At 48.3% G+C, this 26,469-nt stretch overlaps 1 protein-coding gene across 1 annotated transcript; it reads left to right on the plus strand.

Moving 5' to 3' along the window:
- The first annotated feature begins 12,498 nt into the window (after window positions 1–12,498).
- On the plus strand, window positions 12,499–22,197 carry LOC146833660 (uncharacterized). Its single transcript, XM_085599910.1, has 2 exons — window positions 12,499–14,241; window positions 22,144–22,197. The coding sequence occupies exons 1-2, from the start codon at window positions 12,499–12,501 to the stop codon at window positions 22,195–22,197; spliced, it is 1,797 nt and encodes a 598-aa protein (XP_085456036.1).
- Window positions 22,198–26,469: the final 4,272 nt, after the last annotated feature.

The following is a 26,469-nucleotide window of genomic DNA, read 5'->3' on the forward strand; positions in this document are numbered from 1 at the left end:
TGAAAAATGACCTGTAAGAGCGAGACAGAGGGAAGGAGATGGGTAGGGTGGTGGAAGAAATAAACAAAACATGGACCCAAAACAAAGCATCCTTGGTATTCAGCAAAACCAACATTCGGCAGCAACAGTGGTGGACTCCATAGAAAACGTTTGGCCACTGCACATATTTTTGCACAAATTAAGCACTGAAGTCTCGCTTCCTCTTCAAGAGAGGAGCACCAGCAGGCAGCTAAAATCAAGAAATGTCGCCCGTGCCCTAGTTTTAATAAGCACTCTTCACACCACGTTTGCAGGAACCTTTCTTGCACAAGTGTTAATTTGCCAAATGATTCAACGCGCAGGCCTGCTAACGGAATTCGTTTAAAAAATAATAGCTATGCAGACATGGCCCACAAAAAATTAGGTTAAGGTAGAAAGTTGCTAATTAATAACTTGCTGGAGCATCTTATGTGTGCCGGAGCGTGTAACAAGGTCATCTCCACCTCTGTAAATGTTATTCATGTTTTTTCTTCCATTTAACCCTTTTTTAATTTATTACATGTTATTAGTAGTGTGTAGGGATACCACTCATCACCATGCAAAATCCTGGCTTTAAATTTGACAGGTCTGGCCGCAAACTGCTGGCCTTAAATTTGACAGGTTTGGTCTTAAAAAATGACAGGTCTGGCTGCAAACTGCTGGCCTTAAATGTGACAGGTCTGGCCGCAAACCGCTGGCCTTAAATATCTCTGGTTTTAGGAGGGGTGACATGTAGGGCTGGTCTTAAAAGTGGCAGGTCTGTCTGCAAAACATGGATAGTTGTGTATATGTTTAAAAGTGCGCAGAAAAGTGTGTGCATGTAGGAGGGAAATGTCTGGGCATGTTTTAAAACTGTGGGGGTTGCAGACAGCTGGTGGGTGAACAGCTACGGAGCAGTCCTGAGACCCGGGGCCTGGGAAGGCTCGGGCCTGTTGGTGTCAAGGTTGTAAAGGGGTAACAGGTGTGGGTTGGGGGAGGCCGAGTGAAAAAACCAGCCCCGGTCCCCCGACATCCTGAAACAGGGTGGGCAGCTGGCAGGGTGTAATTCACACAGCCCAAAGCTCCGGGCCGCAAAAAGTGACAGGCCTAGTCTTAAATTTGACAGGTCTGGCCTTAAACGTGGCAGGTCTGGCCTTAAATGTGACAGGTCTGGCAGGAAAAACTCTGGCCTTAAATTTGACATGGGTGAGGGTCGGGATTGGAGATAGATCCTGATCCCTGGAGCCCTCCGCCCCAGCAGAAGGGCCAAACAGCTTTAACACATGAAGCCCCTTATAAAAGTGTCAAGAAGGTGTAGAGAGTTATGCAATGGCCACCCAAGCAACGGTGTCTAACCCTAATTTACCAGATGTCAAAATAATAAAAGTGCTGTACTGTTTATACTGTACAAAGATAGAAAAGGTTCCCACCCCAAAGACCATGATATTGTTCTAAACCCCCCAACATGCCATAAAGGTCTTCAAATTAGCATGCCGGGACAAATATAAAAGCCCCCTTAAGGATTCCAGCCCCAAACACACATTCAAAAACCCCCGGGGGAGCGACCTGCCTGGATTGTATTGCTGGACCCTAAGGATTCCTGACCCATCAGCCATTCAAACACCCTTGGGGAGCAACTTGCCAGGATTGTTCTGCTGCAGAGAGCCACCCCAGGAACTTACAGCAAGAATGGACCTAAGCCACTTATCCCAGATTGACGCCGCCTGCCACACTGTAATGGAGGTAAATAAGGGATGACGCCATGCTGCATGTTTAGGGGTTATTTAAAGTATTAGGGACTCTGCATCTAAGTGAGCGTAGACGCATTTTAAATGGTGCACAGTGCATATGTGGTATTGTACCCTTGGTGTTTTAATTAAGCTTTAAGGCATTATGATCTGCTGTTTACTGTGAATAATGTTGGCATTGAAGTTTTTAAAAGGCGCAAAATACTATGTAGATGTGTTTAAATTGTATAAAGGAAGGCTTGGGTGTGGCGCAGGGGTTGTAGTCTTAAGATTATAAAAATTATAGAAACATTTCACCATGCAGCTGTACATTTAGGGTCAATGATGTTAGAGGTTATGAGGCGCTTGTATTGCAAGTTTACCAGAGGGCCTTCAAATAAAATACAAGGTGTACACATTCAAAATAAATAATACAATTTGGTACTCACCACTCCTGTTTATCCTGACGGCGAATTGGCGCGGAAGTCATAGCTTTCAGGTTTTAAAATAAAAGCTGCAAAAAGGCCATGGGTCCTCAGGAGGCCGTGTTGGTATGGGGCTAGCTGTCCTTTTATTTAAAAAAAAAAAAAAAAATGGAAAGCCCCAGAGCCTGCATGCTACAGGCGCTGTTCTGGGTCTCAGGAGGCTGCTCTGGGCCGGGGAGTATGAGGGCTCCGTTTTATTTTTTAAAAATAGCCGCGATCCCTCAGGCGGATGGCGATGGTCTGGTGCGGGCTCCAGCATCCGTGGTGCTCTGCGGCCGATTACCGCTCTGTTTTTAAATGTGGAAATTGCCCCCGAGCCCGCTTGAGCGTGGCGCTGCTCGGGGGTGTTGTGCCTGATTGCCGGTGTCCTTGGGCCTCACGGACCCGTGCTGGAGCGTTGTTTTTTCCCCAAGATGCCCCCGAGCCCGCTTGAGCGTGGCGCTGCTCAGGGGTGTTGTGCCTGATTGCCGCGGTCCTTGGGCCTCACAGACCCATGCTGGAGCGTTGTTTTTTCGCCAAAATGCCCCCGAGCCCGCTTGAGCGTGGCGCTGCTCGGGGGTGTTGTGCCTGATTGTCAGGGTCCTTGGGCCTCACGGACCTGTGCTGGAGCGTTGTTTTTTCCCCAAAATGCCCCCGAGCCCGCTTGAGCGTGGCACTGCTCGGGGGTGTTGTGCCTGATTGTCGGGGTCCTTGGGCCTCACGGACCCGTGCTGGAGCGTTGTTTTTTCCCCAAAATGCCCCTGAGCCCGCTTGAGCGTGGCGCTGCTCGGGGGTGTTGTGCCTGATTGCCGGGGTCCTTGGGCCTCACGGACCCATGCTGGAGCGTTGTTTTTTTTCTCCCAAAAATGTCCCCGAGCCCGCTTGAGCGTGGCGCTGCTCGGGGGTGTTGTGCCTGGGTGCCGGTGGTCCGTGTCGGGCCCGCGGCCGATTGCCGCTCTTTTTAAAAAAAAAAAAATGTCCCCGAGCCCGCTTGAGCGTGGCGCTGCTCGGGGGTTGCTGGAGGCTCCCATGGCTCCTGATAGTCCGCATGGCTGCAGGCGTACTTCCTGCTTCTCCTCCGTGGCTGCTGTGAAAGGCCCCGCCCCGTCGGTGACTGTATGGTGACATCACCGCCAGGGCGGGGCCTTACACAGCAGCCCCCGGAGGCGAAGCTCCCAGCATGTAGAGAGAGTGTGTGTGTGTTTGTGTGTGTGTGCGCGCGTGTGTGTGTGTGTGTGTGTGCGTGCGTGCGTGCGTGCGAGTGTGTGTGTGTGTGTGTGTGTGTGTGTGTGTGTGTGTGTGTGGGCATGCGTGCGTGTGTGTGTGTGTGCAAAAGTCAGCATGTTGCAAACGTTACGTTACATGAGACAATAGTGACAATGTACAAGTATCAAGAGCCAAACAAAATACAAGAGGTAGCAAACATTACATGTGGCAATAGTGACATTTGTGCAAGTATCAAGAGCAAACAAAGTATACGTAGATGTAAAAATTGCAATAAATGGCACACTCAAAACACTAAAACAAACGTTACGTTACATGCTGCAGTGGTGGCCGTTGCATGCCAAGGTTAGCCCCAATGCCGGCGTTATTAAAGTACAGGCTTCTGCGCTACACAGGCAGCCATTTTCTTTTGAATATGTGTTTTAGAACACCACATGTAGCACTTTTTATAGTTTTTATAATTGTGGGGTGTGGCATCCTCCTAGCAGCTTTTTTAAAATGCCTACATGAATTGTTTGAAATTGTAATACCTTGTTTAAGAAAAGGCTTGTTTTAAAACAGTTGTTTTTTATTTAATCCAGATGCAAGACCCTGCCAAAACAAACGTTATCTATGTGCCCCAGGCGCTGGACACCCCTGAAATAACTAGCAACGCCGGAGAATTGACAGACCCGCAGACAGGTATATATATTTAGAGTTGTGTAGTTCGCCGTAGTTTTGTACACAAGTCTCTCAGAAGTTCTGTTTTTTTCTAATGGGTTCTCATGTATGTATGATTTTACAGCTTATGATCCCGACCTACAACAAGTTCTTGAAGATCTTATGGTGTACTTGGAGGCTCAAGGAGCTATGAGCACTGTGCAAAACACTCCCGTTCCTACATGTAAATAAAAAACAAAGCCCGCCGTTATTTAAACTGTCTAAGACGATGGGGATCTGGGGTAGGCAAAACGCCTGACCACGGGGTGTATAGGGTACCTCCGCAGAAAGATGTCTAAGGCCTGGTATTATTTTTTCTTTACAGGGGCCCCAGTGTTATGCACGGGCGGCACAGAGGTACAAGAGACTGCGCAACGTTCAAAAGAAAGACCTTTGAAGAGGAAGGCTTTAACATGTAAAGGGGGACCTGCGCCAAAGAAAGGAGCTGCAAAAAGACCTCTAGCAGGTGTGTTTTTTACAAAAGGGTGTGAGAAGTACTAACGGTGTTACAGACTCTCAGCCAGAGGGTCCAGCGGCTTGTAGCAATGCATGTATAAAAAGATGGATGTGTAGAAAATTAGGATGGTTGTGATTGTACATGGTGCTTTATGTTTTCTCTAATATATATTTTTTCTCTTTGATATTTGTCGCCTGGGCGCTATGCTCCCCTGCCTTATAGGAAGGACCCCAAAAGACGACGTAGGTGTAGTAAGGTTTTATTTTCTTTTGGTTGGGACAGTTTCTTGGTATTTCGTCTCTTCTTTTCTTGTGGTTGTTTGGTCCCCCTCTTCTCCTGGGTCTGCGGAAGTCGGTGTCTGCCCGAAGACTCCGTGGAATATGCAAAGAAGGGTAAAAAATACCAAAATTTAGGGGACCTTTCTCTCCTTCTCTGGTTTTGAGGGGGAAAGGGGAGTGAGGAGTCACCGGGGTTCCAGCACCAAATAACACTCGTGTGAATAGAAGTCAGTAGGTGAGTGAGGGCTCTCTGGATACAACAAAACGGCCACAGCCCAGGTGCCCTCCCAACAGTGAACAACCTCCCCTAACGCCCTCCCCGTGTGTTTAATAAGCCCAGGATACGACCCCGTACCTTTCCCAGCCACGCTCCTCCGGGCGCGTGGCGGGGCGAGACGTGGTGTAGTTGGCCTCCTGGCTCAGCAACTCTCTCCGCTCCTCTCCACTCCTCAGACTCTCGTTCTCCTCTCTTCTCCTCCGACTCTCGTTCTCCTCTCTTCTCATCCGTCCTATTCGTTTCACTCTCCTCGTCTCCTCCTCGGGCTTTCGCGCTGTTTTCCGTTCCGGCTTCCGTCTTAGGGTCGTCGCTGTTCTCCGATTGGCCCGATATCTGTGACGTCGTCGGGAGCGGGTCCGTAGTTGCTCCAAGCCAGTCCACGTTAAAGGGACCGCCAGCACCCTGCATGAAAGGTTTAAAGGAGCCATCAGCGAGGGATTGAATAGAGGACGCCTCGGGTTCCGGGAATCGCTGACACATCCCATCCCCCGGATTTTCACGATCGGGGGAAATCGGATATCTGGAGAGAAAGTCTGCGTTCCCTTGGTCCAACCCCTTTCGATGCTTAACCTCAAAGCGGTAGGGCTGTAAGGACAGGAACCAGCGGAGGATTCGCTCATTATGGCCTTTGTTACGCTGGAGCCATGTGAGAGGGGCATGATCCGTAAAGAGGATGAAGGAACGACCTTCCAAATAGTAACGTAGTTTCTCCACTCCCCAACGTACGGCTAGACATTCTTTTTCGATCGTGGAGTAAGCCTGCTCTCGGGGAAACAGCTTCCTGCTGATGTATAGAATTGGGCATTCACACCCCTCAGCATCCTCCTGGGAGAGCACTGCCCCTATCCCAACACCGGAGGCATCTGTCTGTAAGATAAAGGGCTTCTGAAAGTCAGGGGCCACTAACACAGGGGAGGATGTGAGAGCGTCCTTGAGAGACTGGAAGGCCTTAGCCTCTAAGTCCGTGGGGGCCCGCAAGCGGGGCGAAGCCTGGGTTTTGCGGAGGAGATCCGTCAGGGGTCCAGCTAGATCGGCAAATTGAGGGATGAACCGTCGGTAATAACCTACTAATCCTAAGAATGCCCTTAGGTCTCTTTTGGTTTTGGGGTAGGTCAACGCCTGAATAGCTGCTACTTTTTCGTTCTGTGGTTTTAGGGTCCCGTCCCCCAATAAAAACCCTAAATATTTTACCTGATGATAAGCGAACCGTGATTTCTTGGCATTGATATGAAAACCTGCCTGACAAATGCTGTCTAAAACCCTGGTCAGGTGTTGTAGGTGTTCGGGCCAGGTTTTGCTGAAGACTACAATGTCATCCAGGTAAGCAGAGGCATAAGGAAGGTGGGGTTTCAGAAGGGAATCCATGGCTCGTTGAAAGGTGGCAGGGGCGCCATGCAGCCCAAATGGGAGGACAGTGAAGTGGTAGTGCCCTGAGGGTGTTGAGAAGGCGGTTTTCTCCTGGTCCCCAGGAGCTAGTGGGATCTGCCAGTACCCTTTTGTGAGGTCGATAGTCATTATGTACCTGGCCTCCCCAAGGCGTTCCACCAATTCGTCCACCCGGGGAAGAGGATAGGCGTCCTGTTTGGACACCCTATTTACAGCCCTGAAGTCTATACAAAACCTGATGCTTCCGTCCGGTTTCGGCACCAGGACCACCGGAGAACACCAGTTGCTATGGGAAGGGGTGATAACTCCGGTTTGTAACATTTGTTGTATTTCGGCTTGAAAGGCCGCTCGTCGGGCCTCAGGTATCCGGTAGGGTTTTTGCTTGACGGTGATACCTGCTGGGGTAGGGATAGTATGTTCTGCTAGGTGGGTTCGTCCTGGTTGGTTGGAGAACACCCCCGCGAACCGGAGTAGAAGAGTGTCTACATCACCCCGTTGACTGGTAGAGAGATTGGGATTGATAGGTACCTCCTTGACGGTATGACACAGGGGGACGGTGAGGGAGACATTTTGGGAAGAATCCGGAGGTTTTCCAAGCCATTTCTTTAATAAGTTAATATGGTACAGCTGGGTTTTGTTTCGGGACATCTGTACCACGTAAGTGGTTCTACCCACTTTTTTTAGTACCTGAAAGGGTCCTTGCCACTCCTTCCTCATCTTTTGTGTGGACGTGGGTAACAACACCAAGACCCAGTCACCCACCTCTAGGTTCCTCCATTTTTTTCCTTTATCGTAAAAGGATTTTTGTTTGTGTTGAGCGATAAGTAGGTGTTCGTGGGCTAGGGTCCTCAACTTGTGCAGCCGGGATTGTAATTGGCGGGTGTAATCAAGCAGGGCCTCGGCTTCCTGTTTCCCTTCTGTTTCCCAACTGTCTTTCGTTATCTCGAGGAGGGTTCTGGGTTTCCGCCCAAAGAGGAGTTCAAAAGGGGACACTCCTAAACTAGACTGGGTTTGGCTCCTTAGTACAAAAAGGCCTAATGGTAACAATTGGTCCCAATTCCTCCCATCCCCAGACAGAAGTTTTTTGAGGGTTAGTTTGAGGCTACCGTTGTAGCGTTCAACTAACCCATCTGTCTGGGGGTGGTATACAGAGGTTTTTATGTGTCGGATGTTGAGCTGCTGGCATACTTGTTTCATAAGTTTGGACACAAAGGGGGTACCCTGATCAGTGATTATTTCTCTAGGGAAGCCCATCCTCGAGAATACTTCAACTAGACGCTGTGCAATGGTGGTAGTGGTGGCTGCCCTAAGGGGGAAGGCCTCTGGATAGCGGGTGGCGTAATCCACCAAAACAAGGGCATATTGATGTCCTCGACTGGATTTGGGCAAGGGCCCAATGAGGTCCATGCCTAACCTGTCGAACGGTTTGCCTATGATCGGGAGAGGTTGTAAAGGGACCGCAGGAGGAGTGTATGGATTGCGCCGCTAGCATATGTGGCATTCTTGGCAATATTTCTGGACCTGAGCATAGACGCCGGGCCAGAAGAAATGTTGGAGGATGGCTTGTCCGGTTTTTTCTGCCCCCACGTGCCCCGCCAAAAGATGGGCATGTGCAAAAAAAAGAATTTGATCTCTAAAGGTGGAGGGAACCAGTAGTTGGGGAATAGCGTCTTCCTTTGCTAGCCGGCATAAGAGACCATTACGCTCAATGAAAGTGGGATACGTCTTATTCCCTTGGTTTAGTTCTGTTCGGGCTTTGTTCCAGGCATGGACTAGGCTGGCGTCATTCAATTGGGCCGTACGAAAGTGGGTGTCTCGCCCAGGGCTCTGGGGTCAACACGGAGACAGGACAAGGCTTGAGGGTACCTAACACTTCGTACATCATGGAAGTAAAACAGGGATTGTCGGTTCCTATTATAACAGGTTCGGGGAGGTCTGGAAGGACGCCCACTATCGCAGTCATGGTAGCCCCTGCTGGTGTTTGTAGTTGGATGGTGGCTAGAGGGTAGTCCCTGACCTCCCCATGCACACACCTGATTCCCACCCTCCGGCCTGGTAGAACCCAAGAGGAGTGGACTAGTTCTTGTCTTGCTACGGAATGCTTGCCGCCTGAGTCAAGTAATGCCCTAACTCCCTTTCCCTGTATTTTGACACTTACATAAAACACAGGGCCTGAGCGAAGAGAAGGGAATGGGGTGCGTAGCTCACATCCATGGGCTCCTCCTTTTCCCTCTTCTTCCTACAATAGCGAGCTATGTGTCCCCATTCCCCACAGTCATAGCACTGGGGACCGGAAAAAGGTGGGTTTTCTGGCCTGGCTCCTCGGGGTCGTACTGGCTCAGGGAGGGTTTTAGTTGTCCTACGATCTCCTCTTCCCGGGACAAGAGGCTTGGTTGAGCGTTCGGGTTCTTTAGGTGGGGCTCGACCTTGGGCTCTGGCATACGATGTGGCCATGTCCACGGCCTGTTCTAGGGTTAAGCCGGCATGTTGTTTCAGCCAGCGTTGGCTGGAATAGGGGAGTGCTTCGAGGAATTGTTCCAAGTATATTTTTCCCATTACTTCCTCCACAGTGGACTCGTGGGGTTTCAACCACAAATCCGCCGCCTCTTTTAATTTAAAGAAGAGAGTCTTGGGTAGATCCCCGGGAGCGCCACGCTCTTGTCGAAATCGCAACCGGTGTGCCACTTCGTCCACTCCCAGTCGATCAAGAATGTATTGCTTCACTAGGGCATAGGTGGCAGTTCCGTCCTTGTTCACAGTCTGATATGCCGCCTGGGCCTCCCCTGCTAGCAAAGGTGCAAGATAAAAGGGCCATCGCTCCCCTGCCCAGGCACTAGCACGGGCGGCCCGTTCAAAGTTGAGAAAGAAGGCCAACGGATCTTCTCCGGGTGTAAGCTTTTGGAGGGGAACCACCGTTCCTGGAGGGGCGGGGGTTCTAGCCTGCCCTAGAGAAGCCATAAGGAGATTTTGTCCTTCGGTCAACTTCACCAGATTCTCCGCTTGTGCTTGTATAGCTGACGTGAAGACGGCCCTGTCGGCTTCTGCTTGCGTGGAAGTCCGTTCTATAGCCCATTCCATTTTAGCCTGTCCCTCTCTCATTTGGTGAATGAGCGTTTCCATCCTGTGTCGGGTGGAGGTTACCCGCGCCTCCTATCTGGCTCGCCACTTGTCGCCTGGGTGCTATGCTCCCCTGCCTTATAGGAAGGACCCCAAAAGACGACGTAGGTGTAGTAAGGTTTTATTTTCTTTTGGTTGGGACAGTTTCTTGGTATTTCGTCTCTTCTTTTCTTGTGGTTGTTTGGTCCCCCTCTTCTCCTGGGTCTGCGGAAGTCGGTGTCTGCCCGAAGACTCCGTGGAATATGCAAAGAAGGGTAAAAAATACCAAAATTTAGGGGACCTTTCTCTCCTTCTCTGGTTTTGAGGGGGAAAGGGGAGTGAGGAGTCACCGGGGTTCCAGCACCAAATAACACTCGTGTGAATAGAAGTCAGTAGGTGAGTGAGGGCTCTCTGGATACAACAAAACGGCCACAGCCCAGGTGCCCTCCCAACAGTGAACAACCTCCCCTAACGCCCTCCCCGTGTGTTTAATAAGCCCAGGATACGACCCCATACCTTTCCCAGCCACGCTCCTCCGGGCGCGTGGCGGGGCGAGACGTGGTGTAGTTGGCCTCCTGGCTCAGCAACTCTCTCCGCTCCTCTCCACTCCTCAGACTCTCGTTCTCCTCTCTTCTCCTCCGACTCTCGTTCTCCTCTCTTCTCCTCCATCCTATTCGTTTCACTCTCCTCGTCTCCTCCTCGGGCTTTCGCGCTGTTTTCCGTTCCGGCTTCCGTCTTAGGGTCGTCGCTGTTCTCCGATTGGCCCGATATCTGTGACGTCGTCGGGGGCGGGTCCGTAGTTGCTCCAAGCCAGTCCACGTTAAAGGGACCGCCAGCACCCTGCATGAAAGGTTTAAAGGAGCCGTCAGCGAGGGATTGAATAGAGGACGCCTCGGGTTCCGGGAATCGCTGACAATATTCTAGAACCGTCTCAGAAGCAGGCTGAAGAGAGGTCGACCCTGCCTTTAAGGGATATAACAGCAGCCGGCCAGAACAACAGATCCGCCGCAAAAGGCGTGAGTAGACGTGTAAGCCAGGAGAAACTCTCTACATACTACACCCCCTCCAACACGATGAACAAGCCTATGGTAAAATCTCTTATGCCTAGGGGTGGGGTCAGCACTGTAGGCGTATTTACAAATCCAGATAACATGGGGCAGGGGCTGTGTAAAAACGGCACAGATGGGCGGAGCCATCTCAGGGTATCAAAAGGGAAAGGGGTCTCAAGCAAGGCACCCCTTAAGAAGAAACATCAGGACTCAGAGAACCGCCCCTACCCTTTAAAACGTGAGAAGACCCCCTTGTATTCCCAGGGCCCCAAACCGAACCCTTAAACCTCAAGAAGAAGAAGGAGCAGGGGCCCCCAGAGGTCCAGGCAAGTCCTGCAAGCCCTGAGAAGAACCCTAGGAGTCCTGAGCAACAATCAAAACCCTTAGACCTATCCGTAAAAAGGGTTGCTAAACCCCTGAATGATGTCTATACCCCCCTGAGCCCCAAGGAGGTGGTAGTTGTACCGCCTGTTGTAGAAGTTGTACCGCCTGTTGTAGAAGAGCTGGAGCCGCCGCAGACCCCTAAAACAACGCGCCTCTCAAGAAAACATCTTAAGCTGAAGCCTGGGGTCCCGAAGCTACAGATAGCGCCGCCCATGAACACCCCTATTACACCTCAGCATCCAGTCTGTGTCCTGAAACCCCAGACAGGTGCAAATAAACTAACTGTTCGTGTAGAGGTGCACGCCCCGGCTCAGACCCCAAGGCAGACTATAAGCATTAAGGACCATCCTAGGGGCTCCAAATGTGATAATACGCAATTAGGAGGGCTTTATAACGGGAGCACCGCCGTTCTCAAGGCGTTGGGGGACATGGTAGACAGCGTCGGTGGAACCACAGAAGCGGGGCACAAGGAGGCTTCGAACAACGGGGGTTTACAGAGCCCTGGGAACCATGCACCACACCACAACCCAGACATTTCTGCGAGCCCCCCTGATTACGACGACGACGACAGCCCCACACAATCCTCATACCCTGGGTCCCCTATTACCCCTCCGGGCGCATACGACCCTACCAGCCCCGCGTCTAGCGCAAGCCCCACAATGCCCACAGCAATATGTGGGGATAACAATACCACCTTGGACCATTGGTCATTGTCGTTTATTGCCCGACCCTTTGGCACTTTTTCGCTCCTGGACACACCATGGCATTCGCAATGGGTCCCTATTTCTAAAACACTACAGGCACAGGCTTTACAGAAAGGGGCTACGGCTGTTAGCAGTAAAGAGGGTGTTGAGGAGTTACAGCCATTTATAGGACCGCGCAAGGCGGTCCCCCCTAATCAGCTGCAAGACGATTCTATAAACATACAGGCGGTCTTGGTGGCGCATGTAAAAGAGATGCAGATGGCGGTTAGAAAACTAAAACGCCAGGCGAACGCCGCTAAATTAAAATTTGAGCTGGGGATTACCAATAACTTTTACAAGAGGGCGGCCCAACAGAAGGTCGTGCAAAGGGTTGATATCTGTAAAGAAGTGATCATCCAGACGTGTCAGGCGGCTGTGGCAGACATCTGTGGTATAAGGGCGTGACTATGGCAACGCCAACCCCTAAAGAGTCCCGTGGTCTGTGCTGCTCATAAGTGGCCCCCGAAATCCAAGTATAACCGTAAGGTGCAGCGGTTACTGACAAAGTCCTTACGCTTCATACAACTGTTGAAGCCACGGCCATCTGTTTCCCCAGACCCCCTCAAACAAGACATTCCTGTTTCCCTAGAACCCTTCAAACAAGGTACCCTAGTTTCAAGACCATCGCCTGAAACACACCCTGAAATACTTAACTCAGCACCACACAACCGCCAATACATAGGGGCGGGAACTACCATCCCGAGGGGCATACATTTGATGGGGGTAGGGGGTGGAGCGTTAAAAATCCAAACCTCTGAACATTCAGAAGAACCTCGGGGTGGATCTGTAGCGGAGGCCTCCTTGAACAAGACGTACACCGCCACAAACCAACCTGTTCAGATAGGCTGGGGCCTGGATCCTAGGAAAGCCTGGGCCTGTAAAAAAAAACAAAAGTGGGGTAATAGTGCAAAGCAGCGTAGGCTTTTAATACGTAAGCTGAAGAAGGCTAGAATATGCGCTACCCGGCGGTTTACAAGGACCCCCGAGACAGGTCACGACCTGACACCCCAAAGTGACACACCAGAGAACAACGGCGTAAGTCACACGCCTAAGGATGAGGGTTCAGAGGCCGTGTTTTTAGAGAGTGTTAGAAGTTACAGGCGTCCTGTAGAGAGGTTTAACGCCTTAGAACACTATGAGGAGTTTAGATTTGTTAACCTACACCAAATAACATCATCCGATCATGGGGTTCTAGCTATACATCAGGCTGTGCAGGAGCTCATAGAAAGGTTGTTACACGATGTGGGTCCTAATGACTTTTTCCAACTCCGCTTCCAGGGGCAGGGTTTTGACCGGCCTTTGTTCACAAGGAGGAAGGCCCGAAATGTGTTTGACGCTGTGCAATTTTTAGAAAACCTCTCCACGCTATTACAGAGTAAGGCTGAACTAGTCGCCTGTGGCACTTTTAGAGTCATAGCCCTCATTGTACGGGGGCGTGAGGGGGGTGTTTCCAGACCTTTAAAGAGCATACTATACAGTCAGATAATTGGTAGGAAACACCGGTGGCTGCTCAACTTTAACAGCGCCGCCTCCAATACATGTCTGGCGGCCAGCATCATGGGGCTGTTGATGGATCGCAAGACCCCTGACGCTGTCATTCTGTCTAGAGCGGCAGAAGCCCATGAGGTTCTCGAAATACCTCCTGACCGCCTGGTCGGCTTTGGTGACATAGGTCTTTTTGAGAACTATTTCGCATGGACGGTGAAAGTTCTTTATCACAACGGCTCCTGGCAGTACTTTACAACGGGGGAACGTGTGAGAAACAAGACCGTATATGTCCTTCATAACGAAAATCATTTTTACGGAATCTTGAACCTTAAAGGTTTTCTGGGGGTTAAGTATGTGTGCGCCCATTGTGACCATATATACAACAATAGAACATATCACCAGTGTGAAATGCATTGTAAGATGTGTCAGAGGGACGGGTGCATAGAAGACACTACCTTGAAGGTGAGGTGTGGCACGTGTAGGATGTTTTGTCGCTCGCAAGACTGCTTGAGCATACACAAGAAATCTTTTAACTGCATCCCTAAAACGGATTGCCGCGAGTGTGGTCGGTATGTGGCAACGGATCACAAGTGCAAAGGCATGATATGCCCCAGGTGCCATGTGTCTTTCACGGCCGGCACCAACCATCAGTGTTATATGGTTAATGGGCTCCCCCAAACAAAGACCGAAGACTATATAGTGTTTGACATAGAGCGCACACAAGAGACGGGGGTACACCAGCCTAACTATATTTACGCCCACCACCTAACTTCCGACGCTAGCTGGGAGTTTGAAGGGCGATTGTGCGTTGGTGATTTCCTCAACACTTTCATTCAAACCAAATTCCAAGGGTATACCATGCTAGCCCACAATTCAAAAGCCTACGACTCCTTCTTTATTCTGCAAAACATGATTCGTGAAAAGATCCAAGTTGAACTCATAACCCAGGGTTCTAAACTGATGCTGATGACGGTATGCCCTTTACAAATACGGTTCATAGACACCCTGAATTTCCTACCCATGAAATTGAGCAAGCTGCCAAAGGCCTTTGGGTTCCCAGGATTTAAAGGTTATTTTCCACACTTTTTTAACACCTGGGCTAACCAGAATTATGTGGGGCCCATGCCGCCTCCTGACAGCTACGGGGTTGAATACATGATGCCTGATGAGAAAGAGAGCTTTCTACAATGGTACTCTGAAAACCGTGAAAAGGAGTTTCATTTTCAAACAGAGTTGAAAGCTTATTGTCAGGCTGATGTAATGATCCTGCGGCAAGCTTGTAACCTCTTCAGAGATGCTGTGGTGTCTATGACTAAAAAAGGCAAGGTCTTGAAATCCAAGACAACGACTAAGAAAGTCAAGGCCTTGAAATCCAAGACCCGAACTAAAAAGGGTCTGGCCGTGAAATCCAAAACCCCTAAAAGACTAGAAGCGGCCGAATACATAGACCCGTTTCAAAACGTCACTCTGGCCTCCATGTGTATGTTCATCTACAAGCACATGTTTTTGAGGCCCGAAACTATCGCTCTAGTACCGCCAGACCTCAATAACGGTAAACAGAAACGTTATTCAACCCCATCTATCCAATGGCTCATGCAAGTCTCTGAGAAGGAAGACATACAAATTCAGCATGCCTTACAGGGTGGTGAATACCGCCTGGGTCCCTATCACCTGGACGGGTACTCTGTAATTAAGGGCGTGCTGACGGCCTTTGAATTCAACGGCTGTTTTTACCACGGTTGCCCCAAGTGTTACAAACCTCATGAGTATAACAAAATGCTGGGTGCCACATTTGAACACTTATACAGACGTACTCTGACAAAGGCCCGGTATGTTGAAAAGCGGGGCTTTGCTATGAGAGTTCTTTGGGAGCACGAGTGGCTAGACATGTTAAAAACAGACACAGACCTCTGCTCTTTTCTTAAGACTCGTGATTTACCAAAACCTCTGGAGCCCCGCGATGCCTTATTCAGGGGTCGTACAAATGCCATACAGTTGTACAAGGCCGCTGGTGAGGGTGAGAAAATACACTACTATGATTTCACCAGTCTGTACCCTTTTGTGAACAAAATGAAGTTGTACCCCGTGGGCCACCCCACAATCATCTATAGAGATTTTAAGCCCCTAACCGAATACTTTGGGCTGGTCAAATGCGAAATCTATCCTCCTAAGCAGCTTTAATTTCCGGTGTTACCATGCCGAGTCGATGGTAAGCTGCTGTTCCCCCTCTGTCGAACATGTGCCATGTTTAAAGAGGTTGGCGTTTGCAGCCACACCGAAGAACAAAGGATGCTCACAGGGACTTGGTGTAGCATTGAGGTACAGGCTGCCTTAGAGAAAGGGTACAAACTCGGCAGAGTACACGAAGTGTGGCATTTTAAGAACACTACAACACAACTCTTTGCACCCTACATTAATTTGTTTCTCAGAGACAAACAGGAGGCCTCAGGGTATCCAGAATGGTGTACTAGTCAGGATGCAAAACAGAAATACATCGCTGACTACTACGCTCACGAGGGTATCCGTTTACGCCCCCATCTGATAGAGGTCAACCCTGCACGTCGTCAGTTAGCCAAACTCTGTCTCAACTCCTTGTGGGGAAAATTTGCACAGCGCACAAACCTGTCAAATACAACCTTAATAACAGATCCTGATGAACTGTTCAAGTACCTGTTTGCTCCATGCTACGAAGTGTCCAGCTGTGAGTTTATCGATGACGATACCGCTGCTGTGTGTTGGAAATACACCCAAGAGTACCCCAAAACGAGTAACAACATAAAATTTTCATAGCCTGCTTCACGACAACCTACGCACGTCTAGAGCTTTACGGGGTTATGGATAAGCTCCAGGAGCGCTGTTTGTATCATGATACAGACTCTGTGATTTTTCTGAGCAAACCTGGGGATGAAGACCCTCCTCTAGGGGATTATCTGGGTAATCTGACCAGCGAGCTAGATAAGGATGAGTATATATTAGAATATACGTCCTCGGGACCTAAGACATACAGTTACCGCACAAACAAGAACAAAGTGTGTAGGAAGGTCAAAGGGATAACATTAAATGTCAGCAACACCCTAAAAATCAATTTTGATAGTTTGAAGAATCTGGTGCATGAATACGCTACCGCAGCCGATTCTGACAATGCTAAAACCATAGTCGTGAACCAGCCCTGCATAGTCAGATCCAAAAAGAAGTGGGAAATTACAACCCAGCTCCTACATAAAACATTACGAGTTGTTTTTGATAAAAGGGTCCTGACTGCTGACTATAAAACACTGCCTTATGGTTATTAGGCCCATTAGAGAACCACCCTCCAGATCATGGACACCAGGTTGCAACATCCGTTCTCCTGCGTGTTAGCAGGGCCCTCAAACTGCGGTAAAAGCTACTTTATAAAAAAGCTCCTAGAAAATGCAGGCTCTGTTTTATCCCAAACCCCTAACAACATTGTGTGGCTTTATTCATGCTGGCAGCCTCTTTATACAGACTTGGCACGGAGGTTCCCCCATATCAAATTTATAGAGGGTATACCGGATAACCTCAACGATGATGAGCTACTGCCCCCGACCCTTGTAAATATGATAAATGTCGATGACCTTATGCGTGAAGGTGGTGATCATCCGGAGTTAGAGAGAGCTTTTACTCAATATTCACATCATCGCAATCTAAGCATCTGCTACATTGTGCAGAACTTGTTTTACAAGGGAAAGAACAGTCGGTCTATAGCTCTCAACGCTTCATACCTTGTTTTATTTAAAACCCCCCGTGACAAACAACAAATATCTGTCATAGCTAAACAGATGTACCCCGGCAACACACACTTCGTCATGGAGGCCTTTAACGACCCTACATCAAAACCCCACGGGTACCTGCTGGTAGACTTAAAAAATGAAACTCTAGAAGACTATAGACTGAGGGCTGATATTTTTCCACCCGACCTACCGGTAGTTTACACCCCAAAGCCCAAGACCCGGACCTATAAAAAGCCGCGCTGATGCCTTTTAGAGCCATTTACAGACCCACCCTTATAACACACAGTGTTGACCATGTCTGCCCGCCTACGTCGCAATCTAGCTCTCCTGAAAATGCTTGCTACAGCCAGCCCTCAACACAGAAAGGCCATCCTGGGCGCCGCTTCTGACGATTTAGTGTCTGCCATTTCAGAAATAGCCCTAAACACCCTAAAAGGCAACGTCCCTATATCAAAGCGTGAGTTACTGGTGTTGAAGAAGAAGAGGGGTTTTATCAGGAAGCTCAGTAATAAAAGGGCCTCGTTCATCACCAAGAAGAAACTGGTGAAACAGCCTGGGGGTTTTATAGGTAACTTGCTGGGCATAGCTGTACCTATAATTACAAGCCTCAACTCGGGCCTGTGATGGAGCACGCCACAAAAATGTATCTGGTGCCTAGGCAGCAAATGGAGCATATGGGGTCTGCCTCGGACAACGCCTGGGATATCCGTAGGAATTAGACTACGCCTGGATACTGAAATTCAAGAAATTTTGAGCAGGACCGATCTAAATCCCTACGACAAGGCTAACCTTTACACCGTCACTCTCAAAAAATTCTTAAATTCCTACACCCAGTGGAATACCGAGAAAAACAAGCTGACTCTATATACCCCAGACTCTGAACAACCAACAGCTCCAGCCAGCGCCCAGCAGCACATACAGCCGCCGCCCGGTCTTGCAACAGCCTCAGATACCTTGTTGGCGATCTCTTAAAAAATATAAGCCAGAGGCACAGAGGGGCGGCACAGATGATAATGAGTAAACTCGCAGCTTCTAAAGACCTAACCTCTTGGAATGAGCGAGGTGAATTTCTCTACAAGGGACAACCGGTTGCAGGGTCGCACATGTACGATCTAGTCAAAGGTCTCATGCACCCCAAAATCCTAACGTCTCAAAATGCGCCTCGTGGTTGGGATCAGTTTCTGCAAGCCGCTGCTGAACTCAATATACCCTCCACGCTCGTTGAGAATAATGAACACCGGCGACTGCTAGAAAATTTGAAGGACCCCCTACTACCATCGCCTATAAGTTCTGAAGTTCAAAGGCTATCCCCTACATGGTCGACCCCTGCACCTGCGGTGCCACCACGCAAAAAGACAATGCCCAAACCCCTCACGTGGATTACGCCTTGATGTTTCACAGACTTTTTGAATAATTGTGTGTATTATGTGTATAAGTGTGTCTGTTTTTTTCTTCTTCAATGGTTTCTTCAATAAAGTTTGTGAAATTAACGACCCACCTACCAACCTGTTTGTAATAAACACATGTTATAACTTTTCAATCCGTCTCAGTCGTCTTTTAAAACATTTAAGGTGCATGTATATTGAAATATGGAGTCTGAATACATGTTTTTTAAAATAAAATGTCTTTATTTTACACGTTCAACATTAAGCATACGACTGTTATAAACCCTTACAGTTTTGACAAGCTACATATTCGGTTTTCACTGGTCTGACCGACGCCCTTGTGTTTTCTTTTACATATTTCACAACTATACTGTCATTGTTAACAAGATCCCTTGAATATAGATTTAAGAAATTTCTAAACGAAACACCCTCTGACATTTTACTGATAAAATAAATACAGTGTTCCCCACATGTGATGGCCATGGAAACCTGCACCCTCAGCTTGTTATACTCCACCACCGCTGCAGCTTTTTTCACAAACTTGAATATGGGCCGTGTATAGATACTGTGTTCAGGGAACTCTGCTGTACTGTCAAACACTGTAACCTTGTCCCTAGCTATAAACAAGGCGGCCCAATGTGTCCCACCCTTGTCATGAGGGTCTGTGTTAAAGACTAGGGTGCTAGGTCTTTCTGGCCCTATTTCGGTTGGTAACCCATCGCTAGGGAAAACCCCTAAAAAGTATTTCCTAGCGTATTTATGTCTGTTTAAGAAGTCCCGTATCTGCACAGTGTCCATTTCACAAATGTTTTAAAGATAGTCGAACAAAATCTGTCTGGCGTGGTTGATCTGAATGATGCTGTTGAATACCGAGAATACGACCATGTTCACATTCGTCCTCAGAGGTTCGGCGAAACGTATTTCAGCTTTTAGATTCCCGTTTTTTACCAGGTTGTAGTGATCACCATCTTCCATGTCGGGTGTCAGATCGAATGCGAACAGCGTGTATCCGCTCCCATAACCTTCTCGTGACACGGCCACACCACAGTCCCTTTGACGCTTCCCGGTTATCGAAACCAACCCTTGATATTCCCTGACGTAGTTGGCGGTTGTAAAACTGGGTGTGTAGGGTTTTGCCGGAATCACATTACCCTTGTGGACCAGCGCAGCGTAGTTGATACTGTAGTGTTTAAAATTGAAGGGGTTTGAGGTATAGGTGCCGCTAAAAGCTGTATTGTCCACAAAGCCTATGATGATGAGTTTGGGTAGCTGCCCCAGAAATAAATTCTGCTGCTGTGTTAAGCGGGTTCCTGCCGGTATACTGAATACCTTCAGAGATACTCTTTCCACAGTGTACTTGGCGTTGGATATTTGTAAAGCTTCGGCGTGCGCTAACCTGACGCTCGGGGACACTTTCACTCGCTTTACAAACAGGCTCGCGGCCAGGATGCTCAGCTTGTAGTGTTCCGCATCCCCACTGATGAGGCAGAATGAGTCCTTGTTGCGAGTGAGTTTGAGCTTAAGATCAATTCCGTTGATGAGCAGTTTATCTTGGAAGAAGAGGTCTGAATGTATACGACCCAGGAGGTCAAAGGTACGGCTACCTGCTGCCTGCCCCGCTCTTTTTATAAAACCCTTATTGGCTCCATCCAGAGCTGTGATTTCAAACTGCCCGTATGTATCCCGGTGAAACAGACCCGCTGAAAGTTGCGTGTCAAGGGCGTCGCTACTGTAATTTAGAATGCTCTCGATGTAGGCTCTGTAGGCGTGCATGTTATCGTTCTGGGTGATGAGTCGATCACCCAAGGTGATGTCCACTTGATTAAACAGGGTAGCTAGCGGGTAAGCGATCGTTGCCACTTTAGCATCGTCATCAATGTCGGTCCCATCGGCTTTTACGATTTTACACATAAGATGTAGCAGCGTGTTGTTGAGATCCAAATACATATCCGTGGACCCTGACACAAAAAACTCTATGGGGGCCAACGGCGTCAATGCTGCTAAAGGTGATACCTCCATGAAGAAGCTGTTTTCGATGCTTGTCTGCGTAGGTTTTAGAGTAAACAAGTCTAATTCTGATTTGGCGCATTCTCCTGATCCACAATGTACGAAGGCCATAGTGCTGTTTACGAGGCTTTAAAAAATATTTACTTTAGAGCCGTTTTGCTTCTTGGTAGCTCTCTTCCTTCTTGGCGCTCTTCTTTTCTGAGTGCGTTTTGAAGAGCTCCTCCTTTTTTTATAGGGGACTGGAGGGCCCCTGCGTCTGGAAACCCCACGTTTCCTTTTGACACTCGCGCGTGGCTTATACAACAGCCCCGCTCCTTCTTACGGCTGTTTGTTCATGCGCTCTGCAACCGCCGATGTAACAGACCCCACCATATCCTGGGCAATGCTCGTAGCGGCCGTCTTAACATGAGGGTTTGCAATTTCATAGCCTCTTCTCAGGAAAGGCATAGCTCTTCTAAATAGACTCCTAAAGAATCCCCCTAAGCCAGCCCCGTACATAACAGGTGAACCTTGAAAGTACTGGGGTCCTCCATAACCGGCTTGACTTCTGTAATAGTCCCTGAACATGGACGGGTCCCCGTATGTTTTCATAATCACCATTCCTGCTGCTTAATATCCCCTGTCGTGTCTAGGCCTTAAATGAAGCTTAACATTAACTTTCCCGTATTTAAAGGCCACCGGCTCAGACTGATCATCGTAGATCATAATTGAAATAGTGTCAAAATGGTTTTTAGAAACAGCGACGTAGTCAGGTTTGTTAAATTGGATGTTCACCATGGTATTATTATCACCCTGTACATGAACCCATCTTAACAGCGGCGAGTAACTATCCCCGATCCTCTGAGCCTCTACAAAATCACCATACACATAGAGCATGTAGAACCCCCTGTTAATATCGGGGCACGTGTGATCTTGTTCCACCGGACTTTTCACATGTTGTACTGTACCTAAAACCCTTCTTAATTTACCGGAGCAGTTAAACAGGGTATTGCGATTTATGGATTTAAGAAACACCTTCCTTCTAACGTTATCTAGCACCAGATGAATATTCGGATGTGGTTCTATGGCAGCTATGGATTTGTTGATGGCTTCGACAACGCTTGAAACGCTTGGTTAGTAGCCGTGAGGGAAGGATACGTTTATGCCCTTGGGGTCCTGTTCACGCTTGATGTGGAACTTGGTTTCGGCCACTGTAAAGGTATTCCATGTTCTAGGGTACTGGATTTCTGTTAGGGCAACCTCCAGTCCCCTTTCAGGTCCACAGGCTTAGCCAATTTGACGGTGTAATTAGAAATCTGATTGTTGGGGAACATGCCCTTAGAGGCGTTGGATGGTAAGGTTATATAAAAGGGTTTTGTCTCCATCGTATCAGCTGTTTTGAGCTCACACACCCTTCAGGGAACTGGCCAACACCCAACTGTTAAATTTCTCAGGCCATCCCCGCCATTTGACATATGCCTGGCTCTTAGCCCCGCTACCTTTCCTTTTCAGAACCTTTTCAACCCTGTACACCCTGTTTGGATCATCTGGCACCTTTTGTAACTCTTCCTTGTAAAAACCCCCAGACACCGTTTCCCCATCATAGTCCTTTAACCTGTAAATATACAACCCTTCCTTAAGCTCCACACTTTCCACTATAAATATTTCATCGCTAAAAGTCTGTTGGTAACCCTTAGTGAAGACGCCTTTCAATTTTGAAATCCTCACGTGATCGCCTTTTTTAAAAACAGGCTTCTTCACCTTGTATCGAAATTACGGCCATACACATTTCTCCAAACAGTTAACGAATTACTAGGTGTTACATCTTCGGGGGCCCTTTTGATGGTCCTATGATAACTGGCATTATATACAGCTAAAAAAGCCTGCAGAACATCAACGTATCTGTAGGTGTTGTGGGCTGTAAAATACCTTCACATCTTAGACTGTAAAGTTCTGTTAAACCGTTCTACAACAGCTGCTTTTACCTCCATGTGTGTTACAAAATGTTGCTTTAATAATTTCTGAAATGCCTTGTTTAAGAATTCTTTTCCGGCGTCTGTTTGTAGTTTTTGAGGAATACGCCCCTTATCGAAGATGGCTTTAAAAGCGGCTGTGACGCTAGCCCCACTTTTATCACGCAGCGCCTCTGCGTAGGCGTACTTGGACAACACATCTATGACGGTTAATATATAACAAGTGCCGTTGTTATGTTTTGCTATATCTTGAAGACTTATTATGTCCACTTGCCATTGATAATCTATTTGCGCATTAACAATTGTCGGGCGTCTCTTAAAATGTCTTCTGGACGGTTTATTGAGTGAATACGCCTCCTCGCCTGATAACCACGTTTTCACAGCTTCTCTGCTTACCGACTCCTTTTCATCCACAGACCTTCTATATAGAGCTTCGGTGCTCCCCAAGCTGCCAACTCCCCTAGTATCATAATAAAGTTTTCTTAACAGGCACCCCTGCATGTTATCAGCTGTTACACCCCATGCAATGAATGACGCTTGTTTTGTGTAAGAACATTTTATTAAAAAATAAGGAATGTTAGCAAAATCATAGACAATGGTTTCATATCTTTTCACATTATGCATAGTAAGTACGGCTTAACACATAGTCACCCTTTTGGGTTTAACACTCTACTAGTTTGTTCTAAATACACGCTATCATGTAACCTTACATAAGACCTTGTTTAAAACAGTCTTCGGGGGGCCAAAGCCCCTGCTTGTCTATTTTTTTTTATATAGATTACACATACGCCTTGATATGAGTCTTTCTATCATCCTTCTATTGAAAGCAGTGTCCATTCCCTGCATAACGGTTAGTTTTATGCTCGGGTCCAAGGCGTATCGGATCTCATTGAGTGCCACTGTCAAGATCTTCAACATATCAGGGTGCACATATTTCTTTTCATTGTACAACCCATACAACCCATAGACAACCCTTAGCAGTTCATACACCTTGTAAGGGTCTAGCAAAGTACAAATATATCGTATTGTTCTTGTTCTGTATGATTCACACAAGCATTCGTGCGCCGCCTGCTGAGGATCTTTGATTTGATGACCTTGACAAAGGCTGTAATAGTCACGTTTGACACAGTTTAGTCCCACCGACGCGACGAAAGCCTTAACTGCATGCCTGTCGTCGTAGGTTGTTCCAGGCTCTTCCTTTTCACACGCGTCGGAGCCGCATACACACTTATCGCAGCCCTCACGGTTTTGACATGTGGAACTTTCAGCTTGTTTTGAACACCACAGACAATTGAAAATTACATTGTTCGCTTTTGAAGGCCTCCACTCTGACGCCCTCCTTCACTCTGACGCAGGCCGCCACTCTGACGCAGGCCTTTTTGGGATTTCTCTAGGTTAAAAAGACGCAAGAATGACAATACGTTAGTTGAAGAAATAAAATACATCATTTTTGGAACTATCTGCTCATAACATTTTCCTACTAACCTCTGCATTTTCACCGGCCTCTGCGGCGGCTCTGAAATCTTGCGAGTCGCTAATGTCCTGCGAGGACCCATCATCTTCGGCGCTTGTACCAGGCTGTTGCAGACCATCCTTTTCTGCACCCGTATTCTCATGAAGGTCCATGTCTTCATAGACGTGTGTTAGGAGGTGTTACAGCCTCTTTACCATAGTGCATTATGAAGTAGGTGCATCCAGTGGGTTTTGCTCTCAAGGGGTCAAAAGACGCAAGAATGACAATACGTTAGTTGAAGAAATAAAATACATCATTTTTGTAACTACCGGTTCATAACATTTTCCTACTAACCTCTGCATTATCACGGCCCTCTGCGACGGCTCTGAAATCTTGCGAGTCGTTAATGTCCTGCGAGGCCCCAACATCTTCGACGATTGTCCCAGGCTGCTGCAGACCGGCCTTCTCAGCAGCCGTTTTCTCCTGAAGGTCCATCTCTTCATAGACGGGTGTGTTAGGAGGTGCTACAACTTCTTCATCTTCCTCCATGTCCACTGAACAGAGACCAGCAAACACACTGCCGCTCCACGAGCCCTCACTTTCGCTGCTTTCGCAATTAACCGGGCCTATCCGGCATCCGTAATCCTTGAGCCTAAGTTCCTCCATAGGCCTACACAGGCCGCTGCCAAAACCAGTAACGTCGCAGCCCATATCCCTAGGTGTTTCTTGTTGTGCATTCTCGTCCATTACCAGGGGTGTTAAGCTGCGGTAATATCTATTGATACCGGCCTGGGAGCCATCCACCATTGGGCTTTTCACGAACGGGTTGTATCTCTTCATTTTGGCTGTGGACCCCTTTTCGTATTCATACGTCTGCTTGCTGTACATGGCTCTTGCCACATGCTTATATGTATTCTAAGAAACCACAACCCCTAAAAGAGGCGTACGCCTCTACAACACAACACGGTCACGTGGCCTCAGGACTGCTCCGCAGCTGTTCACCCACCAGCTGTCTGCAACCCCCACAGTTTTAAAACATGCCCAGACATTTCCCTCCTACATGCACGCACTTTTCTGCGCACTTTTAAACATATACACAACTATCCATGTTTTGCAGCCAGACCTGCCACTTTTAGGACCAGCCGTACATGTCACCCCTTTTAAAACCAGATATATTTAAGACCAGCAGTTTGCGGCCAGACCTGTCACATTTAAGGCCAGGATTTTGCATGGTGATGAGTGGTATCCCTACCCACTACTGTTATTCCTATTTTTTGACAACATCCCGGTACCAGGGAAAAGCATAAGAAAATACGTCGGATGAAATTAGCACATGGGACGCTTGTACAGCATACATAAAATGGTGGGAGGGTAACAGTTAGTGAATACCGAGTGAAAGGAAGTCCCGGGCTTTGGGACCGAGGACTGCCAGTCTCCTAGCTCCCCAACCCCATGAGAGGAGTCTGAATTTGTCGAGGTGGGGGCGGGAAAGTAACAGCTGAAATTGGCTGGCAGAAGGCAAACTCTAGAAAGCCTGGTCCAATTCGGTCTTTCGGCTACATAATGCAAACCCACCACAAGTAGAAATTAAAATTCAATGAGGTATCTGCTTTCCCCTGAAGCACGTAGGTGGTCGTGGTAATTTTAACCAGGGACAAGGGGGGTTCTGAAATGGATAACTGGCAGTTGGCCAAACAGAGTAGAACGGGTGAAGAGACAGATGTGAGTGGTGACTTTTTTTTTATTGTCCAAGTGGGTTATCCTGGAGGAAGTAATTCCCTTTATTCAAGCACAACGCAAGGCGCGTTGGAGTTCTGACGCGTGTCTCTCCCTCTATTGTGTGCCATCAGCGAGCGCAATCATTGAGTGCTTGCGCAAACTCGTTCCTGCATGCCCTCAGTTGTCCTCAATGTCAGGACCATTGCCCAGACTGCCAACCTGGGTTCTCCACATTGAGAGTTGGGAGGGAGGGGCGCAGACAATCCCTGACCATCTTGTGTGTGAAAAAGGCTGCTTTATTGAAACCGGTGCACATCAGAACATTTTCTGTCCAACGGCCTTACAAGACTAACACCTCGCTATACAACAATAGAACTATCCCCTATCCCACCCCGTACATGCCCACCCTGAAGATAACTCATTAACTGTATTGCATTTCAACATATCCAAACTGAATTCCCCCTACATCCTATGAGTATCTATATGAACCTGTAAGTAACCAAAAGTCCTAAAGTGAGTCTTTAACTACCTGCCTACCCTCCCCTTGCACATGGATCCCCGACTGGCAACACCAAAGAACTTCCGCAAACTCCTGTCCAACTTTTCATGCTCCCTGCCACCCAAACGAGGAGGGTTGGGACCCAACCCCCCTTTTTTGTCCCCCCCCATGTGTCCCCTCCTTCGTATGGCCTGGTTTCTAGCATTTCTCATTCAAAACCTTCCCTAACACCTCCCTGATCTCCAAAAGATACAAGTCCATTCCCATGCGAGAGAGCTGGACCCCGTCGCCTCTAAAAACACTCCACAGCCCAAACTTAATGTCTGGGTGACAGATCCTACCAAAACCGATTTCCCTACAGAAAGAAACCATCTCCCTATTCAGTTTCCTCCTTGCCCTGTCTATCGCTGCCAGCTTGGCAGCCCCTCCATGA

The sequence above is a fragment of the Triturus cristatus genome, chromosome 4_2 (genome assembly GCF_964204655.1).
Source record: "Triturus cristatus chromosome 4_2, aTriCri1.1, whole genome shotgun sequence".
In the NCBI taxonomy this organism is placed as follows: domain Eukaryota; kingdom Metazoa; phylum Chordata; class Amphibia; order Caudata; family Salamandridae; genus Triturus; species Triturus cristatus.

What these genes read in the sequence shown, in the direction of transcription:
- LOC146833660 (XM_085599910.1), top strand. Translation starts at nt 12,499, where the DNA reads ATGGGGGTAGGGGGTGGAGCGTTAAAAATCCAAACCTCTGAACATTCA. An exon ending in CTAAACTGATGCTGATGACG is followed by an intron (nt 14,242 to 22,143) that starts GTATGCCCTTTA and finishes TTTTAAAAACAG; the next exon opens with GCTTCTTCACCTTGTATCGA.